Here is a 23465-nt window from a genome sequence, read left to right as displayed (position 1 = left end):
ACTTTTAACCCCATGAGTGAAAGGTTTAATAGCAGGTGAATCCACAATCAGTTCTTTCAATTGATTGAAAGCCCTCTGTGCTCACTCAGTCCAAACAAATTTGACATGCTTCTTCAAAAGCGCCTGCAAAGGTGGTACCACCATAGCACAACCACATACAAACCTGAAGTAATATTCACTCAGACCTAGAAAGGATGTGAGAGAATCTTTGTCTTTTGGAACAGGGGCTTCAACAACAGCTTTAACTAAAGATGACTTAGGTGCGATACCCTTATCGGAAATGTTATGTCCTAAATAGTCCACATTTTCTGTCCAACACTTGCACTTATCTTTGTTGACAGTAACCCCATGTTTCTCCAACTTCCTAAGTACTAGATGTAGCAACTCAAAATGTTTTTCCTTACTTTCAGTATGAATGAGAATGTCATCCTGAAAAACTTGAACACATTGTTGCTCCCCGAACAATGCATCCATGAATCTTTGATAAACGCTTGCTGCAGAAGCTAAACCAAAAGGCATACGCAAATACATATACGTTCCAAAGGGTGTTACAAATTAAGTCAACGGTTGAGAATCTTTGGTTAACGGAATTTGATGATAAGCTGACTTTAAGTCAATAATAGAAAAGTACTTGCTTTTACCCAAATTTGCCAACAAATCATTAGTTCTTGGCAAAGGATGGGCATTCACCAGAATATTTGGGTTAAGTGTAAGCAAATCAACACACAAACGGATACCACCACCCCTTTTTTTTTAGCAAAAACAATAGCAGAAATCCATTCAGAGGAATCAACTGGAGTAATAATGCCTTGTTCACACATTTCATCAAGTAATTTTTTAAGATCCTGTCTAACAGAAAATGGCACAGGTCTAAGTTTCTGCTTGACAGGCATCATTCTTCAACTTGATTTGATATTCAAACCCCTTAACATGACCAATATCATTTATAAAAACCCTTGGAAAACTTTCATACAAACGTTCGACAGAATGGCAATCAGGCAGTAACTTTCCCTCTGACACACTCAGAACAGGTAGATCTCCCAGAAGTACTGGTACACTGTGGCCTGTTCTCAAAACAATGCCCAACTTAGCTTGATCTTGCCATCCCAAAATATCTCTAGCACGTTCAGCAACATAAATCTTAGTACTTATGCATCTACCCATAAAATCCAAAATAACCATAAAGAAACCCTTCATAGTAATGTCAAACTCACCAAAAGTCTGAGTTAACATCAGTATATTGCAGCAATGTATCAGACCAAAATTTCTCAAAACTTAGATCAGACGATATAGTGTTAGCTGAACCAGAATCAGCCATAACATTTAGAGTGACAGAACCTATACTGACAGAGCAAATAGGACCTTTACATTTGTTTTGAGAAACATCAGCAGTATCAACTGTTAACAAGACATTGTTAAAAGTTCCACACAGATTATCATCAACCATTTCAATTTGAGATATTTTCATTTTAGTCTTAGCTAAATGACAAACACTTTGAAAATGACCCATCTTTTTGCAAAAATTACACCTCTTTCCTTGAGCTAAACAAGATGGACTATTCCCCATATGTGTCTTTGAACCACATCTGTAACAGTAACCTGAATTTTTCTTTTCAACACTTTTGCTAGTTTTACCCCTATTGGGAAACAGCATTGACCTCCAAGTCATCTGCTTGCAACACAGGAGCAACATGAACGGAAGATTTAACATCCTCAGATAAAATTTTGGACAAGACAAGACAGTGTTCAATACTCTTCGCTATATCCATGACTTCACTCAGAGATGGATTCTTACACGTCAAAATACGTTCTTTAATTTTTTTGTTATAACAATTAAAAACAAATTGGTCACGTAAATATATATCAATATTTAAACCGAATTCACATTTAGCAGCAAGAACTCTTAAAACCGCCAAAAAATATTCTATAGTTTCATCCATTAGTTGATTTCTCTTGAACAAATGGTGTGGTGTTGTTCCAACATTACCGATGGTTCATCACAATACTGTTTAGCCATGCGCGTAGTAGCTTCTAGGTATGCATCCCAGAATTCATCCCCAAGTGATGCAACAATAGTTGGTAAGTTAACAGAAACGTCTTGCCCAGTTTCACCCAAATGATTAAATAATAAAGCAGCTCTACGTGTAGCACTGTACCTAGAGGTGTCAACAGCAACCAAATAATTCTCAAAAATCCATAAACACTTTCTCCACGAAATCGGCCGCCTTACAGGCTTTTGTAGAAAAGGTGGAGGATGAACACAAGCTTCAGATGTAGCCATTTCAAATACTGCCAAGACAGAATATAATAAACTTACAAAATGGCAAAAGTATTATTATTATTTTTTTATATAATATCAGCACACTAACAGGAAAATAGTAAGGTGTGCCTGTCACCGTGAAACATGAAAACACCAAAAGTGAACAATATGCCGATAGAAATAAGGTGTGCGTATCACCGTAGGTACACACACAGAACAGAGTGGTGAAAATGGCTGTCAAAGTAAACCAGACAAGTTCAAAGATGGCCACCAAAGCCGGCTACAAATTTTCTAAAGGCAGTGTAGGTTGTTTCTGGAATGTACAGCAGAACTACATGATGAAAAAGGCTGTCAATGTGAACAAGCCAAAAGTTCAAAGATGGCCGCCAAAACCAACTGCAAATTTTCCAAAGGCGGTGTAAGTTGTCTCTTGAATGACGCAGGACGTTGGATGCAGGCTAGAGGACAAACGGGCAGTGCGTGAGAGCAGCGCACGAGTGCCAAACTGCAAATGAGCCAGAAAGCGGAAAATGAAGAAAAAATGGAGGAGAAAAGGTAAGCTGCCACAGAAAATAAACAAAATACGCACAGTCAGAGGCACTCCAATGAGTTCAAATCCAGTAAAGGAACGGGCACAAAATCAAGCGTAATTTTCCCTATACTGTCGGTGGGTCTTCAAACATCCGCTCGTCGCCACAATATTGTAGTGGGCTCCACAAAATGACACGCCGGGAAAGGTGAATGCTGACACGTGAAGAAGATGTATTGTACATCAAAGACCCACGACAGGGCACACGGAGCGAGCTTTCCAGAACCCCTAGACAATTCCCCATAACAACCCATAACATTCCACATTTCATTACACTGACATAGCTCTATACAACAGTCAGATACCTTTTTAATCTCATCAGAATTACGTAAAACAAGTATTCAGTTACAGATTTGGAAAACTATTGAGCATGGTTTAATTTTAGAATCTGATAGCCTAATGAATATTTTTAACAACCAGGCCTTATTCATTAGTTGGATTAATATCCTTGGACATTTTTACACTGTGACTCAATGCTGACCTTGCCTGAAGGCTTAGCAAGAGCAAGCTCTGATGTAGGTTTGCTGCACTGAAATGACTAAGACTCAATCCCTAGCTTTCTAAGGGAATAGCTCTTGAGATGAGTCACAAATGATCTGTGCTTTGGGATTTGGTAGGTATCAGAAAGGCAATGCAACTGTTGATTGTGGGGTAGCAGGGTGGAGATGGTGCAGGGGTTCATGACTGGAGAGTCCCATCTACTCTAATTAAGAACCTTGAGCATGCCGTTTAATTACTGTGAAAGTAAAAATGGTACTTTTGTGATGACTGGATGTTTTTACATTGCTGTTTGGAACCTTTGATCTGTAAAATATCTATGTATTGTTTACTGACAAATGTCACATTTTTAAGGTTATAAAATGGAACCATTTGACTGTAAAATAAATGCTTTATGTATGTGCTGTATGTAAGTGTTTTATACTATGATTGTAATATTTGTTTGTGTGGTTCCAATAAACTACTGACACACTATATTTAAACAGGTATTGTAAAAGTCAATAGGTTGCACCTTTTCAACCCACTGGGCTTTGCCATTCCTGGTTGCTGAAGTAGTTGAGCGTTGGCCAATAGAAAAGATTTCGGCCGACTCTCTACAGCATCAGCAAAAAGAACAAAACAGTGTGATGTTTGTAAATAGTGCACAAGTCATGATGCATGTAGCATATGTGTCATAGGGCATGTATCAGTATGTGCCACGATGCGTGCGCAGCCTAACAAGGCAGCAGTATGCGCATGCTTGACCCACCAAGCATGTGTGTGCATACAAAATAACACAAGCACCACTTTATTTTCTTTTGAGCATTCGGAGATAGTGGAAGCCTTTTGTGAGTGATAAATAACAAAAACCTATGTATACATGTGCAAACAAGTGGTCTAGCAGCAAGGGGCAGCTGCTGGGCTATACGAAAAAAGTAAAAAATAAATATTTTTCTATAATCCACCATAGGATGGAAGGATTACAATGGGGGATGGGGAAGAGGAAGCAACGGGGGATTAAGTAATTAGAAAGGACAGAGGAAACAGATGCGGCCATGCAGCAAATGGCAGCTTTCGGTTCATATAAAAATGATAAAAAAGAAACTTCTGTTTTATGTTTTTTTTACAAGACTGAGGGCAAAGGAGCAATGGAGGTGCTTGAGGCTGAACTGGAGAGAAATAAAACATTTCGAAAAAAGCAACATGCGTGAGAGTGGATAGACAAGTTCAATCTCATGGAGTGCCGAAAAAATAAAAAGGTAGTCCCTGAATGTGAGCAGTGGAAAGACGCAAGTCACCCAGTCAAAAGGATGGTAAACAAGCTATGGTCTAGGGAAGTTACAAAGACAAAAACAGAAAGTAAAGCCAATGAATAAGAAGTAATCAAATGAGAATGACAAGAAAGCCAACCAATGATAAGCTCACTTTATGTTTTTTGTGTGCTCCACAAGAGGTCTTCGGCAAACAGACAGTTGAAGGCTGTCTGTATACGAGACCTAAAAAAATTGTTCAGTAAGTTCAATAGTTATACTGAGAATAAGCTACAGAAAACAAGTTTTGACATCTAAAGTTAGCATCAGTACCAAGCATTTCTGCATCTCAGGGATATCTCACAGTGATGCCATAGTGCTCGGATAAAGAGCGACTATGGTGACTCGAGGTCTTCAGGCTGCTAGTTCCATTCAACAGTTTTGTATTTCAGAGATTGTTAAACTGACATCCATTGAATTTGGTAATGTTGGCACTTATATAAGCGAGCTAGAAACAATGCAACTCATATATACAGGGCCGTTATTGGTTTTAACCATGTCCATGGGCTTTCTTCCCTTAATCACAGTGGCTGGCACTTGGTGCTCATGCGATCTTACTCAGGTCTTTTTTTCATTTGGATTTTTAAAGTGCTGCAAACCACCTAGTAGTATAGTCTGACAACATTTCGACCTGGTATATGGCGATGAGATAAGGAATCAAAGTTCTGGATAATAATGGCCAAGGCTCTGCCATATCGAGTGAGTCCCACCAGGCTGGGGCTTAAGGTGCGGCAGCGCAATGCATCACTGTCCCCAAGTAAGGTAAGCAGCAATTGGTTCCTCGAACCGGCTTGATCCCGGAAGCATTTGGAGTGCTTCCGGGGTGAGCTATTTTATTGCATATGTGCGCAGGCCCTGCCCATAAAAGGGGCAGTGAGGGGGCCTTTCAATACTGCTCTCCCAAAGATGTTGCCGTTCCCCCTCTCACTCGCAGATTGGAAGGAATTTTAGGTGGATTTCTTTTCTCTTTTTGTCTTTGTCTTTTTTCTTTTAGGCGTCCTCACTCTGCTCTCTGCATCGGCAAAGCTCCAAAAAGAGCAGCCCAGCTGTTTCCTGCCAGGGGTCCATACAGGTTAGAGCACTGCTCACCTGACTAGGGTTTTACTCGGTGACGGCTCCAGTTGGGGACTGCTGGTGCTGCAGGTGAAGGAGGGGATTGTGGGGGCAATAATTTTTCCAAGTTGCTTGTTTGGGAAACGATTTTGAAGCTGACTGGTAAAGCCCTTGGCCTGTCACTCAGTAGGCTGAGGGCTCAGATCCTCATATCTCATGGTAGTGTGTCTGCTTAGGACTGCTAATTGGGGTGACTGAGCTGGCATTTTAGTGGCTTTGATTCCTGGGATTGGTAGTTTCATTACACTGTAGGGGAGCTGTGCAAATTTGGTGCATGGCGTTCATTATTAGCGGGTGCTGTTTTAGGGTCAGTTGAAGGGCAGTCAGAGTGGTGACTTTACGTGTTTTGTGGCCTGTTTAGTTCGCTTGTCTTGCATTGTTGCCTGGCTTACAGTATGATTATGTCTGGTGGTGCAAAGAAGAATGCCAAGCACTCAAGAACTGAGGTGCTAATGGAGGCGCTGGTGGTTAGAATGGATGCCATGGACCAGGCAATTGCATCACTGAAGTCGCAACTCCCAGGGGTGCCTGCGGAGCAGGTAGCGAGGCCTAGGATGGCAGGGTGCCTTCCAAGCAGGCATTCCTCCGGTCCCAAAGAGGCCATGTGCACAGGGCAGGCATAAGGGGGATTTGCAGGGGCAGGCAACAGTCAACCCGGTTTGTTGGGGGTTCGGGGAATTACCCCTTTGGAAGCGGCGCCAGTGGATCAGACCCTGGCTCCGTGTGACTCGGACCAGGCTGCAACCGAGTGCAATGTCACAGCTGTAATGCTGCCAGCAGCAGTCGGTGGCACTGTGCAGAATGCCAGTAGGTGTATAGCTATTAGGATAACCCCACATGAGGGGCCTTCCCAGTCAGGCTTAGTGGTTATATGGCGACTATGTTGCCTTGGCTCTCAGAAGCGGGGATGCTGTCCGTCCCCCTACTGGGAGGGCTTGGTAGGTAGAAATGAGGATGATGATCTAGAAAGGACTAGGCACTTGGAGGCTCAACTGGGTGGCGGTAAGGGTGGTGAAGGATCCCAAGGTGGTGTGGCAGTCCCAGGGCCAGCCACAGGACCCAGTGGGGCACCACTGGTTGTTATTGCAGCCCCATCAGGGAGTCAGGTGCTATCACTCGGGGTTGCTCATGCACCAGACACTGGGGGGGGCCCTCACATTCAACGAGCTAAGTACCTACCACATCTGGCACGGCACTGGTAGGCCATATGCTTGGGGGGCCCGCAGTAACTGCGATGATTCCCTGTACTCAGGGAGCAGCGAATTCAGATATGCAGACACATTACTGGCTGTTGGTGTGGGTGAAGTGTGGTTGGAGCATGAACAGTTAGGCAGACATAAGTTAATGGAGGTGAAAGAAAATATTTGGAAGGAGGCATTTGTGGATATTTTAGGTTGCTGGTCGATACATCTAAGAGGGCGGAGGCCAAGCTTGCAAGATATGTTCACACTCTAGGGACTATGGCCATTAGACATACAAGAAAAAAGTGGAGGAAAGTCTGGCAAATTGGTTTAGAGGCTTCTTAACTCACCAAGCCATGTTGGCATAGCAATTTAATGATTTAGGTGCCCAAATAGTGCATTATCAGAATAGGATTGTGTGAGCTCATGACGAGTATGGTGGGTCGGCCTGTAAAGATCATGATAAGGAGTTCAGGAGGATTAAGGCCTCTAGGCCCACCCTAGAATGGGAACAGATAAATATCATCACTTGGCTGCGTTATATGAAACGGGATGATGCTACCACAAGCCAGCCCATTTGTGCAAGAACAGGGTCCACTAGCAGCCTGACATGGGGACAAGGAAAGTGGCCTATTGGGATTTCAACCAGCATACCTGTGCCCAAACACCGGAAACCAGCAGATTCGAACATTATTGTTCATTCTGTGGCTTGGCATCCCACCCACTATTCATGTGTTTTAAAAAGTCCAAAGAAAAGGGCACCAAGAAGCAGTAATGACCAGCTTAGTTTTGGCAAGGCTCCTTCACCTGTTAACTTGACGGGAATGGTTCCCTGGCTCAAAGCTTACACTAAGCATTTGGCTGTGCAGACACTGTATGAGGGTTTAAAGGAAGGTTTCAGGATTCCAGCATAACGTTATGTGGGCTCCCCTTATTGTATAAATCAACAGTTTCTCCGGTCCAATATGAGGGCGGCCAAGAGAAAGATGCTAAAGGAGCCGAGACATGGTAGGGTGGCAGATCCCTTCGACCTCGCCCTTCTTCATGGTTTTGTTTGCTCCTCTTTGCGGGTGGTTTCTAAATGGAGCCTGGGGAGTTTAGATTGATACATAGCCTATGGGCTTCCAAGAGTCAGTCAGTGAATGAGGATATTGATGGGGCTTTATGCTCGGTTAAGTATGCTTCCCTTGATCAGGTGATCCAGATGCTGCAGGAGCTGTGACCTGGGACCCTGTTGGTGTAATGTGATATCGAGTCTCCTTTCTGTTTGCTCCCGGTCCAACCCCAGGATTTTCATCTGCTTGGTTTTAAGTTTGACTGGGCCTTTTACTTTCATAAGTGTATGTCTATTGGCTTCTCTGTGTCTTGCTCCTACTTTGAGAAGTTAAGCATGTTCTTTGAATAGGTTTTCAGGCAGAAGTCAGGGCACCAATGGGTGTTGCACTACCTATATGATTCTCTCTTTCGGGTGCCACCTGGTACTGAGCAATGCGCCACTGTCTTACTAACTTTTCAGGACTTAATGGGGGAGTTTGGGGTCCGTGCTTGCGCAGAGCTAGACACTGGGGCCTGTGACCATGACTGAGTTCTGTGTAATTGAGTTGGATTCTGTGAAAGGGTTCGCCAGGCTTCCCCTGGAAAAGGTTAACACTTTTTCCCAAGCTCTGCAAGCATGTCTGGGAGCTAAAAGATTCACATTACACCAGTTACAAATCTTGGTTGGACAGCTGAATTTCAAGTTGGGGATCATTCCCATGAGGCGCCCCTTCTTCTGGTGTATTGCCCAAGCCGTGTCTGGATTTAAGGTTAAGTATCATCACACCAGGCTGCCCAGTGAGGCAATAATCTGGAAGTAATTCCTGCTTCACTTTAATGGGATGGTGGAATGGCCAGGGGTATCCCGGAACCAATGAGGAGCTAGATCTCTTCAACGATGCAGCAGGTAGTGAAGGGTTTGGCACCATTTTGGACGCAGCATGGTGTGCGCAACGATGGCCCAAGGAATGGGTGCAATCTGGGTTGGTTACTAACATAGGTTTCTTAGAACTATTCCCAATCCTGCTGGCATTGCCCATTTGGCCAGAACAGTTCTGCAATCAGTCAGTAGTGTTCTGGTCTGATAATATGACAGTGATGGACTGCATCAATCAAGAAGCTGCAAAATGCAAAATGATTCTGAGGTTGCTAAAGTAAATTGTACTGCTGTGTTTGAAATTGAATGTACTTTTCAAAGCCATGCATGTTCCTGGTGTGTTAAACAGTGCTGCTGATGCAGTGTCCTGTTTCAAGATGTAGGTTTTCAGGTTCCATCGTCCAAAAAGAGCAGAGTTCACTGCACCTTTCCCGGACTGGCTGTGGCGGCTTGGTGCCCAAGATTCCCAGACCTCAGGGCAGCCAGTTTAATTCCCAGGACCAGGTGGGCTTATGAGGGAACATTTACCACTTATCACAACTTCTTGGGGCACACAGGGATGGAGGATTGGTTTGCTTTTTCCTCAGTCATGGTATTCCTAGAGATGGTGTGGGGGTGGGCTGGTCAGTTGCTTGCACCAGGCGTCACACCGTGGTGATGTCCTTTTTTGCACAAATGCTGGGACACACCAATGGGACCAGGTCTTTCTTGCTTCAAAGGGCCTTGAGGGGTTTGCAGCACCTAGAAGGGGCCAGGTTGGATTCCAGATGCCCCACTAATACTGCCACATTAGCAGAAATTCTGGAAACCTTGGGAAACATCTGTAGGTTACCAGGAGTCACCCTTGCCTTTTATGGGGCGCTAAGGTTGAGTTAGTTAGTAGCGTGAACAAGAAGGACACAGGAGGGGGGATTCAGCTGGCAGATATTCAGTAGCCAGAATGGGATAGGGCTCTAGCAATTAATATCCCCCTCTCCAAGATGGACGGGCTGATAGAGGTGACCACATCTTGTTGCATAGGGCCCCAGGTAATGCATGCTGCCTTGTACATAACTTGGAGTTATTCCTGGCTCACTGGACTCGGGATGTGAGCGGCCCCTTACTAGTTCACTCACTTACTGAACTCCTCTGACCAGGTATCAGTTCTGCAGAATACTGAAAGGGGCCCAGCGGGTGGCGGAGTATGACTAGTCAGAGTTTGGAACTCACTCCTTTAGGATTGGTGCAGCCACTGCAGCAGTTGCAATGGGGCCCTCAGGGTCTGAGGTACAGAAAACTGGCAGGTGGTCTTCTAACTGCTACAAACACTAGGTCAGATTGCACATGTTATAAAGATTGTCTCTGATCCCGGTTCTTTCTCCTTCCCCCTTGTTTCTACTAATGAAGATGCTATGTAGGGAGAGCCAAGTGAGTGGCTGGAATTCTTGGCGGCCCCTGAACTCATGGAGGTGACCGGGATCACAGAAGTGTGGGTCATAGGCCCTTCTTACGTGCAGCAAGCGAGTTATTTTCCACAGGTGGTTTTGCATCTAGGGTGCTGCAGGCGGGCTGCTGTCTGTTCTTTTACAGTCGGGGAGGTCTACAGCTGGCACACCTGAGGTCTTCACTGGAGACAAAGCTGCCAGGGGTACACACCCATTGGCATCATCATCATCCTGCATCTGGGTGGCAATTATTTGGTGCATCTTGACCGGAAGCTCTTATTTGCATTTGTGATCTCTGAGATTGGTTTGCTGGCTAAGAAATTCCCTCAGGCAATGCCAGCATAGTCTAAAATCATCCCAGGGTTGCAGTGGACGGATGACAAATTGGTCAGACCTTTGAACAATTCAGCGAATCAAATAAGGAAAAAGTTTGGTAAGCTTTTCAGACCGCCTAGGATGTCAACTATACCCCATGGGTACATAAAGGATGAGTGTTTTTTCTTGAGGATGGGGTGCACCTGTCGAGGATTGGTAAAGAGATGTTTTTGGAGAGCTTATTGGCCTAGCTGATGCACCACCCTCACCAGGATAACAGGTCTGGGGGCTGGGTAGGAGGAGCATATAGTAGGGGAACTTTGCTGGCGTGTAGTGGGGTGAGAAAGGGATTGGTGGGGCAATTCAGCATACCTTTCGTCACTTAAGAATGACAGCGGTATCACAGTGGTCTCCAAGGGGTGCTGGCACAGAAATCAATGGAGGATCCAGGGACATGGGTGGGTTTGAGCTATCACTGGTATTTGGTCCACCCACCCGCGCATGCGCAGTGAGCACAAAGCTAACACGGGCCCTTGAGGGGAGTACTGATGGGTGAAATGGGTGCCTAATGTAGGTATCCTGGTGGGCAGGTGAGCCCCCTACACAGAGTGTGCCCCAGGAGAGGTTGCGTGCGGTAGGGTCCTCTACTCAGTATGGACCCACCCAGGTCTCATAGATTGAAAGGGGTGGTTTCTGGACCGGGGACACCATTGGGACCAGTCACGATCTCATTTGCAAGCGCAAGTAGTGATATGCAGGAACATGTTTAGCTAGTGCTAGAATAGAAATTAGAAAATAGGTGCTCTTGTCTTGGCAAAGGTGGTATTAAAATATTAGGGTTAATAAAACAGAAAAGTACAGACATTGTGAACATATTCCTTACACCGTTACTTCATGATATAAATGTCAATAAACCAATGAGAACTGGTTTTTACTAAATTGATTTGTAACATTCGTTTTATGGACACTGGACTACATTTGCGCTTTAGAAACAAAAAGGGTAAAGTGAAACCAATAGACACCTATAACCAGTTCTAAGTTGCAAATGGAATCACCAGGTAACGTGTCAGTTGAAAGTAATTTAAATATGTGCAAAACCTATATGCCATCATCAGGAAGCCCTAAACCAGTGATACTCAAAGTACGGCCCGCGGGGGCGCATGTGGCCCTTTTGATCTTTACATGCGGCCCTCAGGGCAGCAGTAGCACTAGGCTGCTGTTTACTCGACTTATCAAGGGATACTTTATTTAAGCATTATTGAAGATAAAGAAAGGAAGTTGTCCTGCACCGCTTTAACTGCAGGAACACTTTTATTGTTTCAGGAATCTTGCAGAAAGTGTCTGCAACTATGATAACTGTTCTTAGAAATTCAAAAAGTGTATATCATTTACACGCAGAACTATTTAATCTTAGTACACAAGGTTATAACAGTGCGTGGAGAAGTATTTTTGTAGAACGATAGATTTGAAACATAAATTCAGAAACATTCATTCTTACCACCACCTTGATAACAATTGCCAATAGTGGATTAAGAGGCAAGTCAGTTATCTGCACTCGTTGATTGGCCTGATTTGCACATGAACAACTTCATAGTTTATTAAATCAAACACAGGAAAAGGGTTTGCACAGCACACATACCGAAGTCATGCATTGTGAGGTCCTCCTACATAGAATAATGAAGAAAAAGAAGGGAACGTCAAATAAAACAATTGCCTAGGATCACACAATTTGGTGAAGGGGGGAAGCTGAGATTAATGCCAGGTTTTCTGGTTTCACATTGTGCGATTCAGCCACTAGATCTATGTGCTTTGCTGCCCCCTATCCCGACCATAACGCCACAACCCCTCCCCACCCGGAGCCCCTCCTCCCTTTGATCACCATGCTGCTAGCATCAATGCGGCCCTCAGTTGCACCACAGACCAAACTATGTGGCCCCTGGGAAAATGTTTGAGAGTACCCATGCCCTAAACACTATTTGCAACGTAACAATTAGACTTTGGACCACAGTTCCCCATTCATCCAATTAAGTTACTCGGTTAGTGCACATCAAACTTGTAAATACTCTTAGAAACACCTTATCCCTTTTTGTCATGTTTGCTAAAACCATGTGCAGATTACAAAAAGTAACAAACCAATGCCGTGTATTTAAGTCCCTGAGTATATCGCAGCAGCTACAAGTGTCCTGCTGTGTACCTTTCTTTAGATTTAGCACTACTAAACTATCTCGGAAGCAAATGAGTATTGGATATACCACAAACAAATATTTTACACTTGAAAAAAAACATATTTTCTTAGCACCCAGCAATCAATTATTATCTGCTTATCAATTTTATTTCCGAACGTTAACCTGGTTTGAAAAAAAGGGATTGCTGGTTAGAAAGTTAGTAATTCACACGATGGTCTATCTAAAGAGGAATGTGAAATCCACCTCACACTCTCAAGACACTGTGCAACATGGTTGTCAAGGAAGCAGGATTGGTCGTCAAGGAAGCAAACCAGGTTTGATTGCCAAGAAAGCATTATTTCCACGCGCACTGACCACTGGATAAATAAAATGCCCAAGACTATTAACTTGAAATTAGAACAATGCTTCTATCACTGTATGTCAACATGCTCCTGGTCAGCACCCTGAGAGAATCTAAATTGGGATTAAAGTAATATTTCTTTCCATTGTGTTTTTGCTAATTTGTAGTTAGTACAAAAAAGCACACATGCAAACGTAAAAACAAACGTATAAAGATAATCTAAAAAAGTATTGTACAGTTTATAATGGTTTCCAAAATTCCTCCCCATGCAATCTTTATTTTGTAAGTTTGTGGCTCATTGAAATTATTGCAAAATTAATAGAAACAAACAGTAGACACAAAGCTGCTTTGAAATGTCTTAGACATTTACTAAAGCGCATTCCTAAAGATTTGGAGCAGCGGAGTGTTAATAGAAAGCCGTTGTGTAGCAGATGAAGCTTCTAGAGCGGAAGGGACTGCACAGTTGTAAATAGAAAGCGATGCTATTGTGTACGCGAGTGCACTTGAGACCGTATTAAAGAAACATGATAGCATAGAAATGGAGTGGGAAACGTGTAAAAAGACAAAAATATACAGAACGAGGCACTGTGTTTTTATTAGTTTTTTGCATATTTACACACACATTTACAATTCAAGGTAAGATAAAAGATCTAATACACAAATGCATTTATGAGTGCAGAAAGTACTACTACAGGAGTACTCGGCTACATACTCGTGGGCTTTTGTGAATCAGACTTGAAATGTTCACACACTAGTAGCACAATTGCAAAGAGGGCGTAGTCATTTTTATCTGTACTAAATTTATATGAATATTTCCATTGCACATGTTTTGGGGCCACTTCACAAATGCATGTAAGAGTTCATAAAATAGTCCTACAGGAGTAGTATTTTATGTACTACGATATGCCTTTGTGAATAGGCGCTGCAGTGAGTAAGTCAAGACTAGAACGTCTCTATCGCATATCAGGGCACAGCCAGATGTGCACGTGGTTGGTCTCTGTCCCTATACGAGTGGACGAGCTCAAACCCACTGAATGGAATGCGCTACGGGATATTAACAATGGTTTACATCGGTTCAAGTACTTCGATGTCTTCTGTGCTTTCTGATAATGTGGGTGGCCCTGAAACTCACTAAGGTCGAGTGCCAGACAGGCTTTAGAACAAAGGCGCCCATACTGGACCAGATTGTACACAAATCAACAAACGTTTCGCGGGTTTCGCCTGCAGAGAAACGCGCGCAGGTTAACATTCCTCTCACAAAACGTGCAGCCGAGAAATAATCAGCATCTTTCTGTCTACAGACTAATGGCATACGTGTCTGGAATCTGGGCCCAGGGCCATCTCCCACTCTGAAAACAATAAGTTAAGGCACAGAGTAATTCTGACAACACATGCCGCCACGACATTCCTGGCAGCGCTCCTCGGCCGCTGCCAATAACCACTTATTTGAAAAGGGCTTACAGCGCAGAACACCTCGAGCAATCTGTTCGAATTTCTCAACTAACCTCGGGGCCTGCACAGACTTGACAGCGCGCGCTGCGGTCCTGCTAATGAGAAGCAACCTCATACTTCACAAATACTTACAGTTTCCACAAACAAAACGGCGAGAGCAGGGATCTAAGAAGAGAGCATGTCTGTTTAACAACCGAAATTACAGCTGTGCTAAACGTTTTACTAAATGGTTTGAATGCAGCATTGTTTTTTGTAGGGTTCCTGTTGGACGCCATTTTTTAAAACTCAAATTGTAAAGCATTACTAAGGAGACTCATGGCACATGCGCGTTGATGGGACTCTTCCAAGTAAATTTATTTTGGCCAACATCAAGTATCCTTTACTTTTTTAAATATTAAATGTGTGTGTCAGACAAATGGCTAGTGGCTACCAATTGGAAGTTTTCAGGTGCCACTGCTTTCAAAGCAAAATGTGTGTTCCTTTACCGGGGTGTAGGTTTCAGTTGAAAGTTCTAGTGGGAATCCCAGCTGGCCAGTAGCACATGGTTTTTACACAAGTCATTTGCTGACATGGGTGTTTTTAGACTCCGACGACCTGCTAGGATTAAAATGACAGCTACAGCTTAGACTTGAACCTTGCTGTTTTAATTAGTTGCACTGAAACCTATTGGTATATGGTGGCAATTTAAACAAAAAGAACGTGTTTTTACCCCCATTAGAATTGTATGACGATTCGTAAAACCACGTGGGCGCCCACATTCAAAGCAGGTGCGCAAATGAAATTTGTATCTTCTCACCCATAATATCGCATGATTATGGTGCATTATTATGTTGGAGTTAATTTTCTCCCAGTACCGAGGAATAGGCATTCCGGGAATGGGTTGCCTAGAAAACTTAACAATCACCTTCAAAAATCTAAATTTCAAACTTTTCCACGGTCCACTGCAGACGCGAATATGGTAAAATATGTACTTTTGTCAATTGCAGGAGTAATCCCTGCTCGGGCATAAATTACCCTAAAAATTGGTGGAAGCGTGAGGGAAGTTATTTTTCCACAGGGAAAATGATTTTCCCCATGGAGATTTGTTTTTAAAGTTATCGTGTGCAAAGCCACGTCGGCAAAGCATGTACACCAGGGTTAACGTACTCCACGTACATCCTACAGGAATAACTGTTTATGAATGCAAGGAAAACTGGAATACTGTGACTGTCACAGCTTCTAACGAGTGCTTCTGGGATGTTTGTGAATTCCCCCCAAAAAGTGGACTCTCCACTAAACCTAGGCGCCGATGGGTATAGAGTTATGTTTTTTGTGAATCTGACCCTGACCAAATCACAGGAGAGGTTGCAATGTTCGATTCCTAGACTCGTGCACATGCTTTGCAAATATGTACAACCTTTTCACAGTTCAATGGATTTCCTGGCACGAACCACAGAAATCTATTGGTTTCTCTGATGTTCATGCATATATCTGTTTCTCAACCCTGGGTATTATTGGAGGAATCATTCAAAGGAAAACCTCCGTTCTGTATATTTCCCCTTCAAAAAAACGAAACAGACATGAAAACGCAAATTCTTTCTGGCTGTTTTCATGAGTAAAATAAGTAAACACCGAAAGCAAGAAACCAAAAATATCTCCTTACCATCGCATAAACAAATACACAATAACGTGCCTTTGTTACACAACGGCAGCATTGCCACAAAAGTACGGGTGCAGCAACAGTCCTGTGTACGGATGGGGGGGAATCCTGTGGCTGGCGACGTCACATCCGTGACATCACATCGAAATGGCAAATTCCTTTGCACGAGACAAGACAAAGGACCCTGTGGCAATAAAGAGCATCGTACTGTGTGCAGAAGAGGTCGGACCCAGGGAAGCAAGAAACTGAAACCCACACAATGGGTTTTCAATGCCACACCGATAGCAGTGAGTTGAGGCTGAGTACTTATGAAATGTAGTATAATTATTAAATGGGCATTGAGCTTTTGAATGGTCATTCTAGGATTGCTACTCACATCAGAGGCATATGGTGGGTGTGAATTGCCCGCCTAATGTGCAAATAATCTCGTAATTATGTCGATGAGTCATCCACGCATTACTTTGTAAATGTGTGTACACGCGCAGGTTCAAGTCTCACACTTCAATCCAATTTTACAAGGGAAGCATGAGCAAACTTCCAGGTACACAATAAATGGACCACAAGGCACAAGCACATTTCACCTGCGTGTACACAGAGTAAGGGCCACAGTCGCATATCATCCGCGAGTACACCAAATATGATCCACGAGCACACTTCACCTGCAGCTACTCGGAGTATAGAACACGAGAACACTTCACCTGCATGTACATGGTGTATGGAACACCGAATGCATGTACACCGAATATCATCCACGACCACACTTCACACTGTATGGGCCACGAGCACACTTCACACTGTATGGAACATGAGCGCACTTGACTTGAAGGTACACGGTGTAAGGACCACGGGCACACTTCACCTGCAGAAGCAAGGAGTATGGACCACGGACACACGTCACCTGCAGGTACACGCCATATAGGCCACAAGCACACTTCGCCTGCAGGTACATACCATATGGGCCACGAGCACACTTCACACTGTATGGACCACGAGCACACTTCACCCGCAGGTAAACAGAGTATGGGCCACGAGCACACTTCACACTGTGTGGACCATGAGCGCATGACCTGCAGCTAAACAGAGTATGGGCCACGAGCACACTTCATACTGTATGGACCATGACCATACTTCGCCTGCAGGTACACGGAGTAAGGACCACAAGCACATCACCTGCAGGTACATGCTTTATGGACCACAAGCACATCACCTGCAGGTACATGCTTTATGGACCACAAGCACACTTCACCTACAGGTACATGCTTTATGGACCACAAGCACAGTTCACCTACAGGTACACACTGTATGGACCACGCGCACACTTCACCAGCGGGTGCACTGTGGTTGTATGTACCACGCGCACATTTCACCTGCTGGTACACACTGTATGGACCACAAGGACACTTCACCTGAGATGCAGAGAGTATGGACCAGAAGTACACTATGCCTATGGGTACACGGTGTATGGCCCAGGATGACACTTCTTCTGCAGGTATATGCTGTATGGGCCACGGGCACACTTCACCTGCAGGTACACACTGTATGGGCTACGAGCACACTTCACGTGTGGGTACACGCCGTATGGACCATGTGCAGACTTCACCTGCAGGTACACGCTGTATGGATCACAGACACACTTCACCTGCAGATGCAGGGAGGGTGGACCACGCGCACAATTCACCTGCTGGTACACACTGGATGGGCCACACGCACACTTCACCTGCAGGTACACGCTGTATGGACCACGCACACTTCACCTGCAGGTACACACTGTATGGGCTACGAGCACAATTCACGTGTGGGTACACGCCGTATGGACCACGTGCAGACTTCACCTGCAGGTACACGCTGTATGGATCACAGACACACTTCACCTGCAGATGCAGGGAGGGTGGACCACGCGCACAATTCACCTGCTGGTACACACTGGATGGGCCACACGCACACTTCACCTGCAGGTACACGCTGTGTGGACCACGCACACTTCACCTGCAGGTACACGCTGTATGGACCACGCGCACACTTCACCTGCAGGTACTCACTGTATGGGCTACGAGCACACTTCACGTGTGGGTACACGCCGTATGGACCACGTGCAGACTTCACCTGCAGGTACACACTGTATGGACCACGCACACTTCACCTGCAGGTACTCACTGTATGGGCCACACGCACACTTCACCTGCAGGTACACGCTGTATGGCCTACGAGCACACTTCACCTGCAGGTACACACTGTATGGGCTACGAGCACACTTCACGTGTGGGTACACGCCGTATGGACCACGGGCACACGTCACCTGCAGGTACACGCTGTATGGATCACGGACACACTTTACCTGCAGATGCAGGGAGGATGGACCACGCGCACACGTCACCTGCTGGTACACGCTATATGGCCTACGAGCACACTTCACCTGCAGGTACTCACTGTATGGGCTACGAGCACACTTCACGTGTGGGTACACGCCGTATGGACCACGGGCACACGTCACCTGCAGGTACACGCTGTATGGATCACGGACACACTTTACCTGCAGATGCAGGGAGGATGGACCACGCGCACACGTCACCTGCTGGTACACGCTGTATGGCCTACGAGCACACTTCACCTGCAGGTACTCACTGTATGGGCTACGAGCACACTTCACGTGTGGGTACACGCCGTATGGACCACGGGCACACTTCACCTGCAAGTACACGCTGTGTTGCCTACGAACACACTTCGCCTGCAGGGACACGCTGTATGGACCAGCTAGAGTGTCCGTGCACATAACACCGCGTCAAATCACATTTAAGATAGCACAAGACGATTGCAAAAAAATATTCTTGATAAATTATTAATACGCAGCGCCCGTCCGACGCATACCATGTTCAGGGGCTATGGTGAGGCATTCTATTTGACAGAAGAAACCTCAAGAAACAAACGCGTGCGCGTTTCATTAGATTCTGCAGCAGACATGGCGGGTGCACTGACGCATAAATGTCCTTAAATACAGGACAGCAAGCGGTGCTTCAAATCGGAGTCCATTGTGAAAGCTGTGTCCCTTCCACCTGGGCTGCTTTCAGTGGAGGAATAGCTGTGCCCCTCCACCCTTAAACCAGTCCCCTGTCCTGTCCAGCTGATTGCAGGGGCAACGTGTTCAATAATAACCATGTAGCGTTTCAGACCACACTTCGGCTCATTCTAAGCGCTCCAATTAATAGATGTCACAATGCTCTAGTTAATATCCCTTTGTGACAACATGCGTCTCCGCTGCCTAGGGAAAATGAAATTCCGATGGTGGAGACTTCCACTTGCAGATAAATACCTCACACATGTCTTTAACAGGTAACGGGATGCATACAGGCTTATGAACACTGTCGAAGTAAGGTAATAAAATATATCGCAGACACAGTACTCGCACAACTCTGGGCAGACTGCATTTCAGGAGCCACTACTTTGCCCACAGGAGGAAAGCAGCTACTTGTGGAGAACAGAATGCGCTCGCACCTACATTGGGACTAATGAACTGAAGCAGACGTTTGGGGCACTACACAGACACCAAACAGCTGCTAGGACAGGACAGGGTCTGTCCATAGGTGTTGAAGCGGTTTGTATGTTTACAAATGGAAATGCAAAAATATCAACAACGTGCGCTGCCAAGAACAGTTAGTGACACGTAGAGCGTGCATTACTAGTGCCGCTTCCAACGAACTCAGCTGAGAGCTCGCGCTGTCCGTAGCCAAAGAGTGGCTCCACCGGTGCTGAGTTCTAACATACGCTGGTGCCAGGACCCCCCCCCCCCCCCCACCCCCGCAATAGGGCAATGAAAGTGCAGGTTACCAAAAAACAAAGAAGACACAAATCCGAATGTGGTACTTAGAACTGGCCTGGGACAAGTTTAGATTTTAGAACCCCAAAACAGCGTACATCACTACGTCAATACAAAGAAATGAGGAAAAGCAAGGATGGGGGGAACATAACTTTGCACACGATACCTGTTCGCTGCCTCCTGTCGCTTGGCGCGCTCCCCGGCACCATGCCTCCTCCTCTCCCCTCATCCCTCGGGCCGAGGCCTCCGGGCCTCAGGGACCCGCCGATGATGCGCTCCTTCATCTCCAGGGACAGCAGCCGGCCCTTGTACATCCACTTCTGCATCTTCCGCACCGTCACCCCAGAGGCCCGGAGGGGGCCATCTGGCCGGCTGCCCATCCCTGAGGCGCTGTGATCGGGGTCTCCAAGCCCTCCCAGCCACTCTTTGTCCACACGTGATGGATGGCCAGCCCCGCCAGCTGCACGCCCCCAGCGCACTGCCTGCTCCTCGGCAGCTGGACTCTGGGAGTCCTCCTCCTCACTGTCCGGCCCACCTCCACATTCCTGTCTGTCCCTCAGGCGGGGGGGCAGAGGGCCGTACTGGATCCCGCTGTCACTTAGGGACCTGTGAAGAGAGGGCAGGGCCGTCTCCTTGCCCAGGGTCTCTTCACTTTTACTCCACTGGTGGCGACGTGGAAGGAAGGCCCCCGAGGCTGGGGCCGCGGACTCGGTGTCCGATACCTGCTGGGGGCTGGCCTCTCCGGACGAGCAGTGCTCGCTCTCCGGCGCCCGGGGCGAGGACTGAGTGCAGATGCTGTCCTGGGAGGGAGTGCTCGAGGGGAGGGGGCTCCTGCGCTCCACGGGCATGTCATGCATGGCGTGGATCAGTAGGTAGTATGCCTCTTGCAGCTGGCTCCGCAGGCGGTCCGTCTCTTGAGAGACCCCGACACTGCCTTTCCCAGAGGGCTCTCCATTCCTGGCGGACTCCCCTGCCGAGGGGGCGTACTGCCCCCCCTGGACACTTGACAGCTCAGGGGGCTCATAGAAAGGCAGGCAGTCGTTGTCGTAGTAATCGTCTTCCTCGCTGTCCAGCGAGTGCTGGCTCTGCAGGCTGCTTCTGTAGGTCTGCTGCAGGCTGGCATAGAGGTGGCGAGCCTGGCCCGGGTGGGCAGTGGCCAACTCCGACACGATGTCCCTGGCCTGCTGCCACTTCTGCTGTGGGCAGTGCTGGACCCTGGCGAACCCGTTCTGGCGGGAGATGACCAGCTTCCCCTCCTGAAACGCCTGGTCAGGGGACTGGGCGCTGTCCACTGACAGGGTCTGGAAAGTGGCCACCTTGGAGTGACTGCAGAGCTGGGCATGTCCGGGGGCTGGAGACAACGCACGGGTCCTGGGTGTGCCGCAAGTGTGAGGGGCTCTGGTCACACTGAGGTCTTCGTGTCCCACAGCTGTCCCAGAGTCCCTGAACCCAGAATATTCACAGCCTTGTCCAGCACCAGGTTGCGTCCTCCAGCCGTCAACAGTCCACCCTAGTCCCTGCGGCTTGTTCATTGCTGCCTGACAGGCAGTGCAGGGGCAGCGGTCTCCACCGGGCTTGCAAAGGCGCTCCCTCGTCATGTCGGCACTACACATCCACCTGCAGTCCTCTCCCGCCCACAGCACCTCTCTGTAGTTGTTATTGTTCTGGTTGGCAAGTGGGTGCTGGGTTGGCATCTGTGCCTCTTCCTCTGGAGCAGCACTGATGCCCTCCGCCCCTTTTCCCCGCTTGGATTTCTTGCCCCGGAGTTTGGATAGAGTTCTCCGCAGAGGATCAGCCATCCCGGTCCGTGCCCAGCCTCAGCGGGAGCCACGAGGCCAGGACCGGGATTCACCGTGCCCCCAGCGAGGGCACAGACGGCAGCAGCAGTCCATGCCTCCCAGCGGCCCCTCTCAGTCAGTGGACCCCCACACTCAAGGGACTCTCACACACTGCCCTTTTACCCCGCACACAAATAGCTCCTCCACAAACACCATATTACACCTCCTCCCACGCAATGCTCTGTAGTTCCCCTCTCACGCTCGTCTCACCATTATATCCACATAAGCACAGTACTCTTGCCTCATACAAGGCGCTACTCCCGCTTCCACAACAAAAGGTCACATACACACGTTACCCGGTCCTTCCACAACGTCACAACTCACGTGGCTCCTCTCACCCACAAATACTACTCCTTGATCTCATGCCAGACCAGAGAAACAAACACAAGACTCTCAGAGGGCTTATACCCTCTGCCACACCACAGGACCGACCTACAACTGTGGGCGAACACACTGCTACACAAACATAGCACCCGCCCCACACTCAGCATGAAGGCACCCCTCTCCCAAACCTCACAGGGACCCCCTCATGCACACTGCATACTACTCCCATAGAAAACTACACACAAATGTTCCAACCAGACACACACCACAGATATCCCTCTCACACAACACACAGAACTTCGCACGTACACACCTGGCAGGACGCACAGGGCTCCCCTCAGTCCGGTGGGGGGGGGGGGAGAAGGGGTTCCCCGAGATACTCCCAAACACACAGTGTTCTTCCAACCTTTTCAATAAGATATTTTAGTTAATCTGCTTTACTCCTTGGGACCCGCAATCCTCCTCTGAGCAGAGATGTCCAAAACCTAACTCCGAGCCCCAAGCCGCTCTCTCCGACGCACCACTGCGTCCTCCCCGCCAGATCCGGGTTGTTTCACCGCCGCAGATGCATACACGCTGCCCAGGTCTGGGTGAGTCGAACTGTGACTGCTTGTGAACCTGCCCGTTTTCTGGTACAGCCGCCCTGTCGCCTCTCTGCAGATTCCGAGTGCCCACTGTCTCCACTGAAGGACCCCGCTGTAGCCCTCCGTTGATCCAGTCCGTGCTCTCCCTTTGTAGATTCGTTTATCTCTGTGCACCGGTTGACCTCTCCTCGTCTGTCTGGCCAATCTCTGTCTCTCCCCCTATCTCTCTCTCTGTAGCAGGGCCAGCCTGCCTCTCCTCCCTCGGAGTCGGGCTGTCTCTCTTTCTCTCCCCCGGTACTCTCAGCCCCTCTCTGCTCTTCACATACTTGGCATACTTGAGCGCGGGTGAGAGGGCAGCGCCGCACTGCGCAAGCGCCGGTGATCAGAGGTAAGAAAGTTTCGGCGCTTCCGGTCGGGCGCTTCACATCCGCGCTGGGAACTCAGGTGGAAAATGAAGGGAGGAGGGCGAGGGGAGGCGAGCAGTGGGAGGGAATGGGGGTGTTGCAGGGGTTTCACTGAGCAGTAACAGCTACACTGTAAGGCGAGAGAACTTGTGAATCTTTGCGCGAGACCCAATAGATCAGAGGCACACAGAAAGCAACGCATGCAAACAGAGCTCTGCTGGTATATTTGTGCCAGAAATGTCCCGCAGCCGGCAGGGAGGTGAGCCGTGCACATTGAAGTCTGCAGGTATATGATCTAGCCACTAG

The 23465-nt window shown here is 47.1% G+C and overlaps 1 protein-coding gene across 2 annotated transcripts in view; it reads right to left on the bottom strand.

Moving 5' to 3' along the window:
- Nucleotides 1-23102, bottom strand: part of SYDE2 (synapse defective Rho GTPase homolog 2) — a 223525-nt gene extending 200423 nt beyond the window's left edge. For both annotated transcript variants that reach the window (XM_069232271.1, XM_069232272.1), the window contains exon 1: nt 20176-23102. In XM_069232271.1, coding sequence (XP_069088372.1) covers nt 20176-21808 — 1633 coding nt within the window. In that variant the 5' untranslated portion in view covers nt 21809-23102. The remainder of the gene's footprint in view (nt 1-20175) is intronic.
- Between the last annotated feature and the right edge of the window lie 363 nt (nt 23103-23465).

The sequence above is a fragment of the Pleurodeles waltl genome, chromosome 4_2 (assembly GCF_031143425.1).
Source record: "Pleurodeles waltl isolate 20211129_DDA chromosome 4_2, aPleWal1.hap1.20221129, whole genome shotgun sequence".
In the NCBI taxonomy this organism is placed as follows: Eukaryota; Metazoa; Chordata; class Amphibia; order Caudata; family Salamandridae; genus Pleurodeles; species Pleurodeles waltl.
The sequence above is the reverse complement of the archived record's forward strand: the minus strand, read 5'-3'. Positions and strand labels throughout refer to the sequence as shown.